This window comes from Salvia hispanica, chromosome 6 (assembly GCF_023119035.1).
Source record: "Salvia hispanica cultivar TCC Black 2014 chromosome 6, UniMelb_Shisp_WGS_1.0, whole genome shotgun sequence".
Lineage (NCBI taxonomy): Eukaryota > Viridiplantae > Streptophyta > Magnoliopsida > Lamiales > Lamiaceae > Salvia > Salvia hispanica.
Window position 1 is genome coordinate 44,023,581 of NC_062970.1, and position 17,547 is coordinate 44,041,127.

General features: G+C 35.1%; 4 protein-coding genes and 1 pseudogene across 4 annotated transcripts in view; 3 read left to right on the plus strand and 2 right to left on the minus strand.

Annotated features, from left to right (window-relative positions):
* The first annotated feature begins 3,573 nt into the window (after positions 1–3,573).
* Positions 3,574–5,319, plus strand: LOC125195442 (putative disease resistance protein At1g50180). The gene is made up of 3 exons (XM_048093589.1): positions 3,574–4,051; positions 4,161–5,194; positions 5,278–5,319. The coding sequence occupies exons 1-3, from the start codon at positions 3,574–3,576 to the stop codon at positions 5,317–5,319; spliced, it is 1,554 nt and encodes a 517-aa protein (XP_047949546.1).
* Positions 5,320–6,754: 1,435 nt separating this feature from the next.
* On the minus strand, positions 6,755–8,783 carry LOC125193564 (annotated as a pseudogene).
* Positions 8,784–10,925: 2,142 nt separating this feature from the next.
* Positions 10,926–17,547, minus strand: part of LOC125193563 (UDP-N-acetylglucosamine transferase subunit ALG14-like) — an 18,251-nt gene continuing 11,629 nt past the window's right edge. Inside the window, exon 7 of the mRNA XM_048091389.1 lies at positions 10,926–11,096. The gene's annotated coding sequence lies outside the window, so the exon portion shown is untranslated. The remainder of the gene's footprint in view (positions 11,097–17,547) is intronic.
* On the plus strand, positions 11,557–14,334 carry LOC125195443 (probable disease resistance protein At1g58390). Its single transcript, XM_048093590.1, has 2 exons — positions 11,557–11,863; positions 12,581–14,334. Exons 1-2 carry the CDS (start codon positions 11,557–11,559, stop codon positions 14,332–14,334), a joined length of 2,061 nt encoding a protein of 686 aa, XP_047949547.1.
* Positions 14,532–17,547, plus strand: part of LOC125195444 (putative inactive disease susceptibility protein LOV1) — a 4,854-nt gene continuing 1,838 nt past the window's right edge. Inside the window, exon 1 of the mRNA XM_048093592.1 lies at positions 14,532–14,625. Within this exon, the coding sequence (XP_047949549.1) occupies positions 14,532–14,625 (94 nt within the window). The remainder of the gene's footprint in view (positions 14,626–17,547) is intronic.

The window sequence follows — 17,547 nt, forward strand, 5'->3', positions numbered from 1 at the left end:
TACTTTTCTGGTTATGAACTTTGGCTAGATAATTATGCAAAGTTCAGATGGTATTGTTTTGTAGAATGCAGAGAAAGTTTGCTATATTGTATGAGTGTCCCTGGTACAACTCTGTATTGCAGAAGCTACATACTTACAAGATGTTAATGATATGTTTCTTCTTTTAATTAGGTGCAAGTATGGAGGGGATAATCAATAGAGCATACTTGGATGGACTACATACTTGGATGAATCTACTCTTCATTGCTGTGTGTGTGAATTCCTTGTATTGTAAAGGATATTGATATTTTGTTTAGAGTATTTCAATAGCAAAGCAGGAAGCCAATAATTATGGAGGACAACCACTGGCGTTGCAATCATCAGACTAGTAGATTCCATATTGTAAGATATTTTATTTGAAATTCGATTGTGCTGAGTTGAAGATTAAACTTAAATTAAGGGTAATTCTATCATAAACTTTACTATTTACTAATCACTAGTGTTAACGCCCATGCTAATGCTCATGGGACAAAAGAATTTAAAAAATAAATACATAATAAAATGAAAAAATAAAAAATATGTTAAATAAAGACCAAAAAGTAAAATCGATAATTTGAAAATCCTATATACAATATCTGAACGATCATCTGATTTTAGTCCCTTTACCCCAACAAATCTACTCGTATTCAAAAATATAAACATTAAAAACGACATCGGGTTTTAATGTATAATTGGTAAAGTTAGTAAAAAAAATTGGTAAAATAAGAGAGAAGAAAAATGAGAAAAGTAAGAAAGAGAAAAGTAGTGAAAGTAGAGTTAGTGGATAAGGGCTCATATCCAAAAAATAGAAAGATTCTAAAGTTTATATTTTAAGGAACGATCCAAAATGAAAATAATTGCTATTTTTAAAAAACGGAGGAGTAACAATCTCTGCCACTTCGATTACACGTAAATGTAATAAACAAATTTGGATAACCAATCGATCTATAAATAGTCATTGCATCTTGGTAATTCTAGATCATATATCTTGCACCGCCAAATGTAACCGGAAGGCGTAATGATTCGTTTACTATGCATCGAACCATACTGTCTCACCTCGCAATACGCTTCGCCAAACCACTATACATTTTAGCACGTAATTTTTTCGCAGGTTCTAACAAACGTAGTCATCAGCCTCATCAAAGTATAAGCATCAACAACAAATTATTGGAATAAATCAATATTTAATTTGAAAAATAGATTAAAGTACTTTAAATCAAATAGAAAAATTCAAATATACTTTAATTATAGAAAACGTTTTAGTAAACAACATAATAATAGAATCAATCACTATAGAATATACTCCTCCGTCCATAGTAAATGTCACACTTTTCTTTTTAGTTTGTTCCACAAAAGATGTCATATTTCTCTTTTAGAAAAGTTCCGTCTCACATTAATTATTACTCCTCCGTCCCGAGAAGTTGCATACTTTGAAAATGGCACGGATTTTAGAGGTTTTGTTTTGTGTGTTAAATGGAGAGAAAATATATTTTTTTTATTCATGGATATAACTTTTTTTCCAAAAGAAATGTGACATCTTTGGACAAACTAAAAAGAAAGTGTGTCAACTTCTCCGGGCGGAGGGAGTAAATTATATTCACTTTCACCACTTAACACACAAAATAACATCTCCTAAAATCTCGTGTCATCTCCCAAATGTGACATCTACTATGGAACGGATGGAGTATAATTTTATCTCTTGAAAATACAACATACATTTGACCATGACTAAAAACATGTCTTTTATAAATAGACCAACAATACTAAAATAACCTAAAATTTCACAATTAATATACTTACTTTAGTATAATTTAAGTTAAATAGATAATAAATAGTACCTATGGGTATATATCTTGAATAAAATATAATTAATAATTTAATTATTATATTAATTATATCTACAAATATTCATTATAATAATTTAGTTATACCACAATAAATTTATTTTACCAATCAATAAAATACAAACTCTTAAAATTAAATTTTTAGTTGGTTTGGTTGGTTTATTATAATTAAAATAAAAAAGTAATAATAATAATATTTTATAAATTAATAAATTATATAAGTATATTAAAAAATTGATGAAAGCATAATCAAATATACCTTTAAAAATATACTCCTCATAAGCATTTATTATAATAATTTTTTAACAAACTAATCTTCTTTTAATCTAATATTTTATAAATTAATAAATTATATAAGTATATTAGAAAGATTGATGAAAAAAAAAATTAGTTCATATTAGTTCACATGAATGAATAAATGAATTCTCAATCAATTCTACATCTATTTATCATTATTTCAAAACTTGTTTGGGGTCCATTTGAGGCCCATTAATTTCCATGTTTTTTTTTCCTTTTTTCTATTAGTATAGATAAAAAATGAAAGCTTTGGGGAAACACATAAAGAATTTTATCCTCGGCAAGAAATAAAAAATTTAAGCTGGGGTTTTGGGGATTTTGAAAGTGTTAATTTTAAAAAAGGGGGGATGTATTAAAGTAGAGAGAAGAAAAAGATAATTTTTTAATAGGCAAAAAAAGTGGAAGTTTTAATTTGGGAGAGAGAAAGTTACCAAAAAGGAAAAGGGAAATCTTAGGGAAAACTAAAAAGGGAAAAGGGAAATCTTAAAGGGAGGGGGTAAATAAATAAATAAATCATCTTTTCCCTCCTTTCCATTTTCCCCAAAAAAGGTGTTCTAGTAATTTAAATAAACTGCCCCTTTTTTAGATAGTATGGAAGTAAGGATAGATAGATAATTTTATTTCAAATACTAATAATTTATAAATTTATTAATATAGCCCCACATTAACTGCATTATAACAAATTAATTAATCAAATTAACTCCCAAAAATAGCGTGCAATGTAAGCCTCGAACTTCAGCCAGTTTTCTCCTCCCTCTTGTTTCTAGTTTCTTTCATTCCTTATTTCTTGTTTCTTTCGTTCCTTTTTTTCCCCGTTTCTTCACATTTGAGCGTTCAAACAATCAAAGCTTGGTATCGTTCAATGGCAGAAGCAGTGGTGTCTTTTGCTCTACAACCATCCGTGATTTGCTATTGGTAGAGGGAAGGTTTTTAGCTGGTGTGGCTGATGTCAAGGAGCTTAGAGGCAGCTCAAAGAGATAAAGTGTTTCCCCCCAAGCGCTGATAAAAGCGACATGAAAGCAGTACCTTTCCAAATTGATCTCCGAGATCAGAGATCTCGTCTAAACCCGAATCCGCCATTGAAAGGCATGCAGCTTATCAAGTTTCTTCAAGGAGAAGAGGCCCACTCAGTTCCGAAAACCCTGCATTTTGACGTTGCAGCTCACCCCACCAATTAGGCTCTAAATTTTCACAAATTACATCAATCGGGAGAGGATAAAAAGGATATGCAAAATAACAGCATAAAAGGCATAACATTCACCCAAATGGAGGGGGGGAAGCTCGACCAACAATATGTCAAGAAAGACTTTTCCTTTTTTGAGAGGGGAGATTGCTTGGGCATGGGGGATGAGCTGGAGCAGCTTGTTCATTACCAGGAAAAGACACTGAGGATCGGATTATTTCAGTGTGGGGAATGGGAGGCTCAGGCAAGACCACTATTGCCAAGAAGCTCTACAATGAGACGACCGACTTTGATCTCTCCGCGTGGGTTTGTATTACACAGCAATGCGAGAGTCGATCAGTTTGGGAGGATGTTCTGAGGCAACTAGAGAATCAGAAGAAGAATAAGAAGAGTGTTTCAAGTGTGAAACATGAGCTACGAATAAAGGAGGAGGTTCCAAGTCTGAGCAACTTTGAGTTGATCGAGCGACTATGTGAGATACAAAGAGAGAAGCGATGTCTCATTGTTTTGGATGATCTTTGGGAGCTTTCTCATTGGGAGGAGTTGAAGCATCCGTTCATTGCCCAAGATTTGCAGAGCAAAATATTGGTGACAACACGGAAACAAAAGGTTGCAGAGATTGGATTGGCAGTGGAACATGGCCTTTTACATATGGATGCTGCAATGGAACTACTAAAATACAAAGCATTTCACCATGGAAACATTCCAGGTCAATTTGTTGCTTGGTTTAAAGAACTTACAATCTCAGTCAAGCACCTTCTTACTGAATTTTACTAAATATTCAATTGATCGTCATTTATTATTACTTCAATATGCAGACTTGGCATTGGAAGAAAGATTTGAGAAAATTGGGGAAGAAATGGTGCATAAATGTGGGTATTTGCCATTGGCAATTTCTTTACTCGGCGGGGTTTTGAGGAAGAAAATTTCGATGGAGGAGTGGGAATTAGTTAATAAAGACATCAAAGAAGTCATATATAGAGATGAAAAGCAGATTGATGGAGTGTTGAGCTTAAGCTATGAAAGTTTACCCTATTATATGAAGCCTTGCTTTTTATATATGGGTATATTATTCAATGAGGATGAAACCATAGATGCAGGGCATTTGTATAAGATGTGGATAGCACAAGGCATGATTTCATATGAGAATATTGGAGACAAAGAGGACACTTTAATGGACATCGCTGAGCTATACTTAAGTGAGTTGGCCTCTAGGTCTCTAGTTCAAGTTGAAATTATGTTTACTTATGATGTCGCAAATAGAACTAGAAAATATGATACATGCAAACTTCACGATGTAGTACGAGAACTATGTTTGCAATTGGGGAAAAGGGAGGATTTTGGTGTGCAGAGTTTGGAATATCAAGGTGGAAAACTTAGTACCTTGATACGGGAAGCTTCCTCGCATATGAAAATACAACATTTGGCTATCCATTTCAGGAGTGAAGTTGAACACGAGCCTGCAGTCACTTGTGGAGAAGATACTAGCAAGCATATAAGGTCTCTTCGATTGACCAATCTCATAAATTCGAATGTTTTTCTGTTTCCTCCACAAAGTATGGTTGATCTTCAAAAATTCAAATTGTTGAGAGATCTAGTTATCGTGGGATTCAAATTCGCAGGAGGAAAGTTACCAAGAGGAATCACTAATCTTGTTCACCTTAGAAGTTTGTGTTTACAAGGATGTGAACTTGATAAGCTACCGTCATCCATTAGGAATTTGGTATACATTGATACCATCGATTTAGCAAATACAATGAATGTTGAAGTTCCAAATGTTTTGCAGGAGATGCTGCGATTAAAACACTTATATTTTCCTTTATATGGAGATGAAAAGATTGGAAATTATCGAGTAAGATTGGATGAGGGATTAGATGGGTTGGAGAGTCTACAATTCTTGGATAGTAGATATCATGAATTAAAATGTATGGACAGAATGAAGAATCTCCGACATTTTTCAGCAAGAATACACGATAAAGAAAGCTTATCAGCCATCATGAAGGCCATTATGAAGTGGAACAAGATAGTATTTTGTAGAGTTTATATCGAAGACAGCTGCGACTTAACAAGTGAGCGAATTCTGGAGAAGGCTTTGAAATGTCCCAACCTTCATGGCTTGTGGACTAAGGCTAAGTTAGGGAAGGCGCTAGCAGAGTGCGAGAGTGACTTGAGAACCTCAAAACTTAGGTTTTTGAGCCTGTATGCGTCCGAGATTGAGGATGATCCAATGGGGATACTAGGAAACCTTGCTTGCTTGGTAAACTTGCAATTAAGGTGTGAATCATTTGTTGGAGAGGAGATGACGTGTCCAGCAAATAGTTTTCTTCGCCTCAAGGAGCTAGAATTAATAGGCTTACCAAAGTTGAGGGGGTGGAGAGTGGAGGCAGGAGCCATGCCCCTTCTCTCCCAATTAAAGATCGAAGAGTGTTCTTGTTTGGAGATGATGCCTGAGGGATTGAGTGGCATTTCTTCCCTTCAGAGAGTTGTAATTAAACAAATGCCGGGATTGAGAGAAAGGGTATCACCATCAGGACAGGATTTCCACAAAGTCCGCCACATCCCTTCAATCATCATCGAGGACTAGTCTATACCCAGGTATCTCATTTCATGTTAATCTGGCATCAGATTTCTTTGTTAGAAAAATCTTGTTTGCTTTCATGTTCTTGTTTCTCTGTTTTTCTGACTGGCTGAGTGGGTTGAAGGTGGTGGCGATGGTGTTGGTGATGTGGGAGTCTGTGCCATAAATCAATTACTTGAAGATGAAGGGGAATGGCAGAAATGATGTTGGTGTGCAGATTCAGCTTGTTGATGAAAGAGGATCTTATGCTGTATCTTAGTTTTTCTTTTCTTGTTTTGGGGAAATGTGTAGATGCAAGATTATGTGCATTTGTATATATCTTCAATTAATTGTGTCAATTTAAGATTTGTTAGAATGTATATTGATTTATGTCTACAATGTTAAATAAAAAAAGATCAATTTAAATATTTAGTAAATCACTATTCCTACCATCAACTAATTTCGTATAGTACTCAATTAAGATTTGGTTCTGGTACAGCATTCATCTGAACATCAGGATTGCGAAACAGGTATTTCATTGTTTAAGAATGCAGAAAGTGTATACAGATTCTTTATAGAGTATGCATTTTGTGTTACATTCAGTTTCCTCGCTCATCACACAACGTCAGCAGCTAACTACTACTTAACTAACAAACTATATGTAACTAGCTTCTCCCCATCTTTCCCCTCCCTTTCCATTTATGAGGTCCCCTTCATATATCATGTAAAATTCAACCTCAAATTAGCCCTTGCCATATTGTTTGCTTCAGTGAAACTCATGCATTTTTTGAACTCAGGCATATTTAATCACACAGTTATTCAAGACTATTCAATGGATAGGGCATAAAACACATGTACAGTTAATAAAAGAAGCTCCATGTTTACGACAAATTCCATGTCATATCTTGCAACTTAAAGAACATGAAACTAACCCTGTATATATTTGCTCAATCTGGTAATGGTTCGACCAACGTATCAACAAAGTTTATATATTGATCTAAGAAAAAAGGAAATAAAGCTAGAGATCATAAGAGTATAATCAGGGAAACTGGAAGTACCTGCAAGGAGGGGCCAAGAGTTTTCAGTTGTTACATTAGACGACCAACATAATTAGCTCGGGGGTATTTGTTCTTCAGCTGTGGCCACTGCACGAATAATTGATCAGCCATCCGTAGTTTGTAAAGAAGCAACCCGCTCAAAGATAGCCTTCTGACTCTAGCAATACTCTCAACATAGAAAATGGATGACCACCTGATCCCCAAAACCTGAAAGTTGCAGTATAACGTAACATTGTTCTGTAAACCCCAAATCAAATAAGGCATATATTGACGAGCATAGTTATGCAAACCATGAAACCAAAAGCAATGGCGCAAAGCGGTATACAAGTCCCAGGCCCATTGCACAAAATCTGCAAATGGGAAATATTGAGTGGAGCAAATAAAATAAATAAAACTACATGATCCTTGTCACAGTTGAGTGTATCAAGAAATCACAATACCACTTGAGGTCGGATTTTGATCATCAGCCATAATGCATGGGCTAAAGCACCTAAGTTGTGCCAACTGAAGTTATGTAAGACTGTCCAACCTCGCGACTACGGTAAATTTGCAAAAAATCTGAAGCGCATATCGTATCAGCTTCTGCCTAGCACATAAAATCTTGTCAGGGCATGGAAAAGTAGTAGAGTGTTCAATTAGTCATCAAAACCCAAACAAAACTAATTTATGGACACGTATAACGTATTCATAACGACCAGTGACCTTTATCCATGAGTAAGTGTATATAAAGTAATTAGCATATATACTTATCCCATGTACCTCACAAAAAAATCACAGTTCTAACTTCTATCCCAACGTCAAGAACAAACTACGTCCACATATATATCACGCATATTATGTATGTAAAACAAGCATAATTTCAATCTCATAATCTGACTAGTGTTCTCATTTACATCCAAACTAAACACACAAAGCACAAAATAATCATAATGCAATAGGAAGAATATCATATACGTAGAGTAGCTAAAGGTATTTTACCTTGTTCTTCAAGGTGTCCTCCATCACACAAGCTTTCTGAAGGCTCATGTTATCAGTGGCAGCAGCAATATAGCATCTTGGTTTAAATCTTTCCATCTGCATAACACCTAATAGGTTTAGCATCTCTGCAGTGTGACCACCTAGATTTGGATCAAAAGGACAACTCAAAACGAGACTCTGAAAAAACAAATAACGGATGTAAATATGCGCCCAGCCATATCAAATTATCGCCTTATAATCAGAACTTCTTTTCAAGTATTACAAATTTTGAGGTGAAACTTGGTGGCTGCAATCATAGGAGACAAATAAGGACAAGAAAAGGTAGAAATTTGCTACCTGAACCAAGAATTATCAAGGTACTCAGAGGTCCTGGAGGTCTATTGTGTAATTGTTTGCCGCTTCGAGATACAACATACAAAATACGGAACAAAAGCAAGGTAGAAGCGCCAATTATCAGCAAAATCGGAAAATTGAGGAATCCTACATAGGAAAAGAAACAGCTGCTTCCGTTCTCCATCGCCAGAATTTTTCTGTATCGCAATCATACAACGGAAATCAACAGCTTACCGAAATCAAACAAAGTAGAGGTTTATGAAGGAACACTATAATCATCTTTGATTTCAATAACAGTATTCAACTCCTTTCCGATTCATAACAATAGAGGATTTTACCTAATAAGCGTACCGTAAATGATGCGAAAGAGATCGGAATTGGCGGATTCAACGCGGCGGCGACAGCCGTTGCCGCCGGAGGAGGGAGGGGATGACACGAGATCACTAAAAGATTACTTCATTTTCCCCCCTAAATCGAGCTGAATTTAGGACTAGAGTTCTGCCATTATTTCTATATTGAATTTGAAATTTATCACTTTCTTATAAGTAGTACTCTACTATATACTACTAGTATATCATTCCAAGTTAAAAATTGTTTTTATTGAATTAAATAAAGAAAAAATAAATAGAAAGACAAGCAACCCGCAAAGTTGTGGCTAGGGATGTCAGTGTAGCCTGTAAACCCGTAGAGTGGCCGAATAGCCCACCAAATTTATAGGATTCGGGTTGGAAATTTATAGACCGTTTAAATTAAAACCCGATTAGCCCGCATCCGATTAACGTGCAACCCGTTAGGGCCAAACCCGAAAACCCGATGAGCTGGCCCAAAACCCCGATAAAGTTTCTGTTATTCTATTTTTCACTCCTAATTCGACACTTCATTGATTAATTTTATAATATACTCCCTCCGTTCCATAGTAATAGAGTTATTTTCATTTTGGTACGTTCCATTGTAATAGAGTCGCTTCCTTTTTTAGTAAAAGTCAACACAATTTTTCACACCTACTTTATTTTCTCTTACTTTTTTTCTCTCTCCATCTCTCTACCTTTTTCATTTTCCACTTTATTATTCCTTTACTTAACTCACCTAACACAATTTTTCTTAATCTTCGTGCCAAAAAGAAACGTCGCCATTACTATGGAACGAAGGGAGTAGATAACTAAAAAATACTTTCAATTTTATATTAAATATACAAATTATATATTGAATTTTATTTAAAACTTCAAATTTACTAAAAAATTATTTAAATTTCTAAAACTTGCATTAAAATTTCAAAAAATATCTCAAATATTAGGATTTGAATATGTTTATGATTGAGTTTAAACATATATTTAAAATTTATCATAATTAAATATTTTAATTTTATGAATATAATTAATTTTCATCATTATTTATTAGATTGATCGCATGTTAATCTTATCGGTTAGTAACCCGATTAACCTGCTGGGATAACCCGAAACCCGAGTTTTAGGGATTAGGATTGAACTTTTATAACCCGAAAAAAGCACAACTCGACTAGTCCGCACCCGGTTGACCCGCAATCCGAATAGGGTTAGTCTGAAATCCGGTGGGCCGACCCGATTGACATCCCTAGTTGTGGCGTCCTAAAAAAATGAATATGAATTGATTATGACAATTGCATGTAAAGTCATCAACTTTCAAAATAGTTTAGTTATTTCGGTCCTTTTGAAGTACTGGAGCGAATCGGGCAGGTGGCATATCGCCTTCGTCTTCCGGAAGGGAGCAGGGTGCATAACGTTTTCCACGGTGATGATGTGACCAATAAACTTTATATATTGACCTAAGAAATAGGGACTGAGTGGCATTTCTACCCTTGAGACCCTTTAGTCGAGTGAATAGGGAGATGTGGAGTCTAGAGGGCATCCGTGGATATCGGCGTTGTCAGGGTAGAGAAAATGGGGCTGGGGTTTGGGGATGGTTTTTGTAAAGAAAGGATAGAAAAAGAAAAGAAAAAACCCGTGCTTCAATGAAATGACGTTTGAGCATAGCCGAACGACGTCGTTTTTTTCCACTGCATATTTTCTCGATCTCGGGAAGTTTAAACCGGATTCACCCAAAATTCAACTAGTGAAGCGATTTGAAAAGAGACACATTTTAGTTATTACGTATTTGGTCATCAAACATTATGGAAGTAGCTAGAAGTCAATATAAATTTGTGACTTAATTGATGGAGTTTATACTATTCCTAAAAAAATAGTGCATCATTTTCTCATTTAGAATGTCTTATAAAATAATACTATTGCATAAACATTTATTTGAAAAAACAAAAAAGTAAATAATCGCCATCAGCATGTATGTTAAACATAAGAAAAGAATCACCGAAAAGAATAAAGTGAGATTAGTTTACTACTCGTAATATGATATTATGATGGAGTACCATTTTCATTGCGTGACATGCACAAGTTCTTAATCTATACTGTACATCCTCTCTTAATTCTTTCTTGTTTCTTCTCCCTTTCTTCACATCTGAGCAATCACTAAACAATCAAATTAAAGCTTGGAATTGCTGCAATGGCAGAGGCAGTGGTGTCGATTGCTCTTGAAACCATCCGTGATTTGCTATTGGAAGAGGGACGGTTTTTAGCTGGTGTGGCCGATCAAGTCAAGGAGCTCGAGAGGCAGCTCAAAGAAATGAAGTGTTTCCTCGAAGACGCTGACAAAAGACGACATGAAAGCAGAACTATCTCCAATTGGATCTCGGATATCAGAGATCTCGCCTACAGATCCGAATCCGCCATTGAAAGACACGCAGCTTATCAAGTTTCTTCAAGGAGAAGAGGCCTCAGGCAGTTCGTCCGCAAATATTCCTGCATTTTGGAAGATTGCAGCTCACTCCACCAATTAGGCTCCGAGATTTCACAAATCACAACAAGTCTGGAGAGGATAAGCAAGGATATGCAAGAAAACGGCATAAAAAGAAGCATAATCATGAATCCAAATGGAGAGAGGGGAAGCTCGGCTCGAAACAACATGTCAAGGAAGACTTTTCCCTATTACGAGATGGGAGATTGCTTTGTAGGCATGGAGGATGAGCTTAAGCTGCTTGTTCATTACCTAGGGAAAGAAACAGAGGATCGGATTATATCAGTGTGGGTAATGGGAGGGTCAGGCAAGACCGCCATGGCCAAGAAGCTCTACAACGAGATGACCGTCTTTGATCTCTCGGCGTGAGTTTGCATTACTCAGCAATGTGAGAGTCGATCAGTTTGGGAGGATGTTTTGGGGCAGCTAGAGAATCAGAACAAGAAGAAGAAGGGTGTTTCATTCATGAACAATGAGCCACGAACAAGGGAGGAGGTTTCGAGTCTGAGCGACTTTGAGTTGATAGAGAGACTATGTGAGATGCAAAGAGAGAAGCGATGTCTCATTGTTCTGGATGATGTTTGGGAACTTTCTCAATGGGAGGAGTTGAAGCATCCATTCATTTTCCAAGATTTGCAGAGCAAAATATTGGTGACAACACGGAAACAAAATGTTGCAAAAATTGGATTGGCAGTGGAACATGGGCTTTTGCATATGGATGCTGCTTTGGAACTACTCAAAAATAAAGCATTTCAGCATGGAGCCATTCCAGGTCAGTTTCTTTTATTTACTTTTATTATTATTATTATTATTATTATTATTATTATTGTTATTATTATTATTATTATCATGCCAAAAACCATGGGCTGGGGGGTTATTCAAAATTTGCATGTTGTAGCTGTGATACACGCTAACCTAATCAATGTGATCTTTACATTCGTCTTTGCTAATAACATTTTCATCTTAATTTTATTTCTCAACATTAATAATTGCTACTTCAAAAAAAATGAGCTAGAGATCTTCAAACTCAATTTGAATGGAAATTTTTTTACTTAATAAAGCAGAAAGAAGAAATAAAATCGAGAAAGAAGAAAAAATAAAAAATAAGGTAGAAAATCATAAAGAAGGAATCTAGCGAATGACTTGATACCGTTTGATCTATTTTCTATATAGAGGTTATAGTAAATGAGCAAGAATCGCCCATAAAAGCAAAAAAATTGAAGAAAGGACAAAATGTCCCGAAATAATGCAAAAGTCTTTCCATCGATATTATATCAATGTCCAAAGAGCAAAAGTCTTTCTAGCTAGAAGTATTTTTGTAAATTTACCATTACTTACAAGATTATGAATATATAATGATAAAACTATTTATTTTCAAAGTACTAACTTATTTTAAAGAACTTATAATCTCAATTCTAAGTCAAAAACCTTCTTGGTCAGTTTCATTACACTACAATTGATCGCCATTTAATATTACTTCAATATGCAGACTTTGCATTGGAAGAAAGAGTTGAGAAAATTGGGAAAGAAATGGTGCAGAAATGTGGGTATTTGCCATTGGCAATTTGTTTACTCGGTGGGGTCTTGAGACAGAAAAAATCGATTGATGAGTGGGAATTAGTAAATGAGCATACAAAAGCAGCCATATATGGAGATGAAGAGCAGATTGATGGAGTGCTAAATTTGAGCTATGAAAGTCTACCTTATTATTTGAAGCCTTGCTTTCTGTATATGGGTATTTTTAACGAGGATGAAACGTTATCTGCTTCGTATCTATACAAGAGATGGATAGCACAAGGCATGATTTCATATGAGAATATTGGAGCAAAGGAGGAACACACTTTAATGGACATCGCTGAGCTGTACTTAGGTGAGTTGGCTTCCAGGTCCATCGTTCAAGTTGAAATTCAACTTGATCATGATGCCGCAAAATATGATACTTGCAAACTTCATGACGTAGTAAGAGAACTATGTTTGAAATTAGGAAAAAAGGAGGATTTTGGAGTGAAAAGTTTGGAGTATCAAGGTGGGAAATTCAGTACCTTGCTACGGGAAGCTTCCTCACTTACGAAGATACAACATTTGGCAATTAATTTCAGAAGTGAAGTCGAGCTCGAGCGTACAGTTGCTTATGGAGAAGATACTAGCAAACGTATAAGGTCTCTTCAATTATACAATGATATAAATTTGGATGTTATTGAGTTCCCCCAACAAAGTATAGTTGATTTCCAGAAATTCAAATTGTTGAGAGATCTAGTTATCGTGGGATTCAAATTTGCAGGAGGAAAGTTACCGAGAGGAATCCCTAATCTTGTTCACCTTAGATGTTTGCATTTACATAGATGTGAACTTGATAAGCTACCGTCATCCATTAGGAATTTGGTATACATGGATACGCTAGATTTAACAGATTCAGTTAATGTTAAAGTTCCACATGTTTTTAAGGAGATGGTGCGATTAAAACACTTGTATTTTCCTTTCTATGAATTTGAAAAGGTTGGAAATTATCGAGTAAGATTGGATGAGGGATTAGATGAGTTGGAGACTCTACTATACTTGGATAGTAGATGTCATGAATTTAAATGGATGGAAAGGATGAAGAATCTCCGATGTTTTGCAGCAAGAATACACGATAATGAAAGCTTGTCAGTTATCATGAATGACATTAGGAACTGGAACAAGATAGAGTATTGTTTTGTTACTATTGAAGGAAGTTGTGACTTAACAAGTGAGCGAATGCTGGAGAAGGTTTTGACGTGTCCCAATCTTTATAAAATGAGTATTGCGATTGAGTTAGGGAAGGCGCTAGCAGAGTGCTGGAGTGATTTATTGAGTTCAAAACTCAAGTGTTTGGATTTGATTGAATGCGAGATTGAGGATGATCCAATGGGGATACTGGGAAAGCTTCCTTGCTTGATAAAATTGCGATTATATCCGGAATCATTTGTTGGGGAGGAGATGCAGTGTCCAGCAAACAGTTTTCCTCGCCTCAAGATCCTAACATTGAGAGGTTTACGAAAGTTGAGGGAGTGGAGAGTGGAGGCAGGAGCCATGCCCCTTCTCTCTAAATTAACTATTGGAGAGTGTTCTTGTCTGGAGAGGATTCCACAGGGGTTGAGTGGCATTTCTACCCTTCAGAGACTAGTAATTAAACAAATGCCGGAATTGAGAGAGAGGTTATTGCAATCTGGACAGGAACTCCTCAAAGTCCGCCATGTCCCTTCAATCATCATCGAGGACTAGTCTGTACCCAAGCAGGTATCTTATTTCATGTTAATCTAGTTTCTTTGTTAGAAATCTTTATCTGCTTCATGTTCTTGTTTCTTTGTTTATCTCACTGGCTGAACGGATTGAAGGCAGAGGCAGTGGTGATGGTGCTGGTAATGTGGGGGTTCGTGTCGCACTCGTACATCAACCAGCATTATCTCGATGATTAGAAGATGAAGGAGAGAGACAGAAATGATGGAGGTGTGCAGATTCAGCTTGTCGATGTAAGAGGATCTTCTGCTGCATCTTATATTGATGCAAGATTAAGTGCATTTGTATATCTTTCATCAATTTTGTGCCAACTTAGAGTTGTTTGAATGTATATTGATTCATGTAGAAAATGTGGAATAAAAAAGATCAATTTAAATATTTAGTAGTAGTAGTAAAGATTTAGTAACATATAAAAATCCTGTGTTATTGTAGCACACATCTGCTCAAATATGTGCCACAACCTTTTCGTTTCATACAAAATTTGCCAATTGGATGAGAAAAATTGAATTTATAGAAATTATGAGCACATTCGTGTGCGTAATATGTGTAGTGTGTGACGTTGTGTGTCTATATGTGTAACTGTGTGTGAGAGAGAGAAACTGTATGTGTTTAGGTGTGTGACTATGTGTGTGTGTATGTGTGATTGCATGTGTGTTAACGTGTGTGCGTGTGACAATATGGTATCAGAGCGGGCTCTAGTGTGGATAACTCTCCCCCTTAGAGCATCTCCAAGGGAAAGGGTAAATGGAGGGGTAAAGAGAAATAACTACCATATTTACCTCTTCTTGATAAAATTTCATGCTCCAATGAAAAAAGTATTTGGTGAGGTATTATACCTTCTTTCATTTTGAGAATGTATCTTTACCTCTTCTTGGAAAAGAAAATGTAAAAAGTTAGTTATTTTTATTTGTCTTCTTAATTTACCTTCTTCTCTTGAAGTCCATTACTCCCTCCGTCCCACATAATTTGACCCAGTATTCCATTTTGGTCCGTCCCAAATAATTTGACTCATTTCACTTTTACAATTTTTGGTAGTGGACCTCATATTTTATTAATTCATTCCTACTCACATTTTATTATAAAACCAATACTTTAAAAGTAGGACCCACATCCCACCAACTTTTTCAACTCACTTTCCATTATATTTTTTAAAACCCGTGCCCGATCAAATTGTCTCAAATTATGTGGGACGGAGGGAGTACTTTTTAAGAAGGTATAATCACCTTTTTTAAAAGATAATGAGATATATACCTTCTCAACTTACCTTTTCCCATTGGAAATGCTCTTATAAGGGGTGAGTGACTCATTTATAATATGGTATCAGAGTGGGTCCAAGTCGATGATGTATTGATCTCTTTATCTCTTCTCTTGCCTACCCACGTGATGAAAGTCTGATATGTCATTTCGATCCACACATGAGGGGGCATGTTAAAAATTCTTAAAATCTTGTTCCACATCGACTTAGTGATGATCCTAGCTTGTCTATATAAATATGGATAACCCTCCTCTTTATAAGACTTTTTAAGATGTGAATGACCCTTTTCTAATAATCGGTTGTACGCCAATTCATCATATGATATAATTTACATATATAATATTTTTCCCAATGTCCATAGAATGACTAAATGGATGCTTCATTTTTAGCCGCCAATTTGCAAAATTTGTGTCCAAATGATATGGCATGTCAAAGAGTTATTGATGAGATATATGAAATTATTTTATCTCTATATAATATAGAATGACCATGGAAGGAATTTCTACTCTTATATAGTGATTCTATTAATAAGCTTTACTATTTACTACTCCGGGGAGTGTTATATTGCTAACTCAATACTTAATGGTTAACTATAACTCAATAATAGTCATTAGATATTCAAAAATAAAGGCCTAGATCATTTACCACAAAATGTCAATACGATCAACAAAAAACGTCAATAAGGCTATATGATTAATTCTAATAAAAATCAATAGGGGTATTAATGTCAAGTTAGTTATAACTAACTTTTAAAAGAAATCCCAAAACTTTAAATTCATATAACATATATCAAATTAAAGATAATTTTATAAGGATTCCAACGATATACTACATGCATATGTTCCGACGTCAAAATTTGAAAAAAAAATCTAGAATTTTCGTATTTTTCGTACACAGGCTAATGTCAATACAACTAAGATAATATGTCAATATAAAGCATATACAATGTCAATCCTAAATTTGTGTTGACATTCTCAAAGCATTGTGTTGATATTTTCGAAACACTATATTGACATTTTTATCCAAAATCCTAATTTGGCATTTTTTTTTATTTTTTTCGATTTAATTAATAAAAACAAAAATTACACGTGGCAAATTGTAGACCACACGTTTTTTAAAATCATGTGGTTTTAAATTAGTTGTAGTTAGCAATTAAATGATGAGTTAGCAATTGATCACTCCCCCAGCTGTTCAAAACTACTGCAGATATGAAAAATCCTATGTTATTGTAGCACACTTTCTGCTCAAGTATATGCCACAACTTTTTGCATCTCATCAAATTTACTATCAGAAACACTTTAACATTATAATTAGCATATATATTTATCCCATGTACCTCACAACAATATCACAGTTCTAACTTCTATCCCAACGTCAAGAACAAAATACGTCCACAGTTCTAACTTCTATCACGCATATTATGCATGTAAAACAAGCATGATTTCAATCTCATAATCTGACTAGTGTTCTCATTTACATCCAAACTAAACACACTAAGCACAAAATAATAATAATTATGCATTTTTTCTAATTATTATAGTCCGATAATATTTATTCTAATGGAATTATAATATGCCAACCATTGAAAAAATAATTAGATTTGTAGGTGTGACTTGTCCACTATTAGACTAGAAAAGTTTTTTTTATGGCTGTGGATAAGAATTTGTGGCTTGGGCTTGGCTTGACAAAACTATTGTGGACACAGAGAACAATATCCCAATAACAAAATGGAAAAGAAGAACACGTGTATTGGACTAGTTGGTGAGAATTATACCACTAAAGGCCTGCTAATTAAATAGAATAATTGTAATTAGAAACATGTATGAACGTTTGATCCAACTTCCAATGCCAAATTATATTCTAAAGTATTAACAAAACTTCTCTAATCTCCTCCTCTCTTGTTTCTTCCCACTTTCTTCACATCTGAAAGTTGACCAAACAAT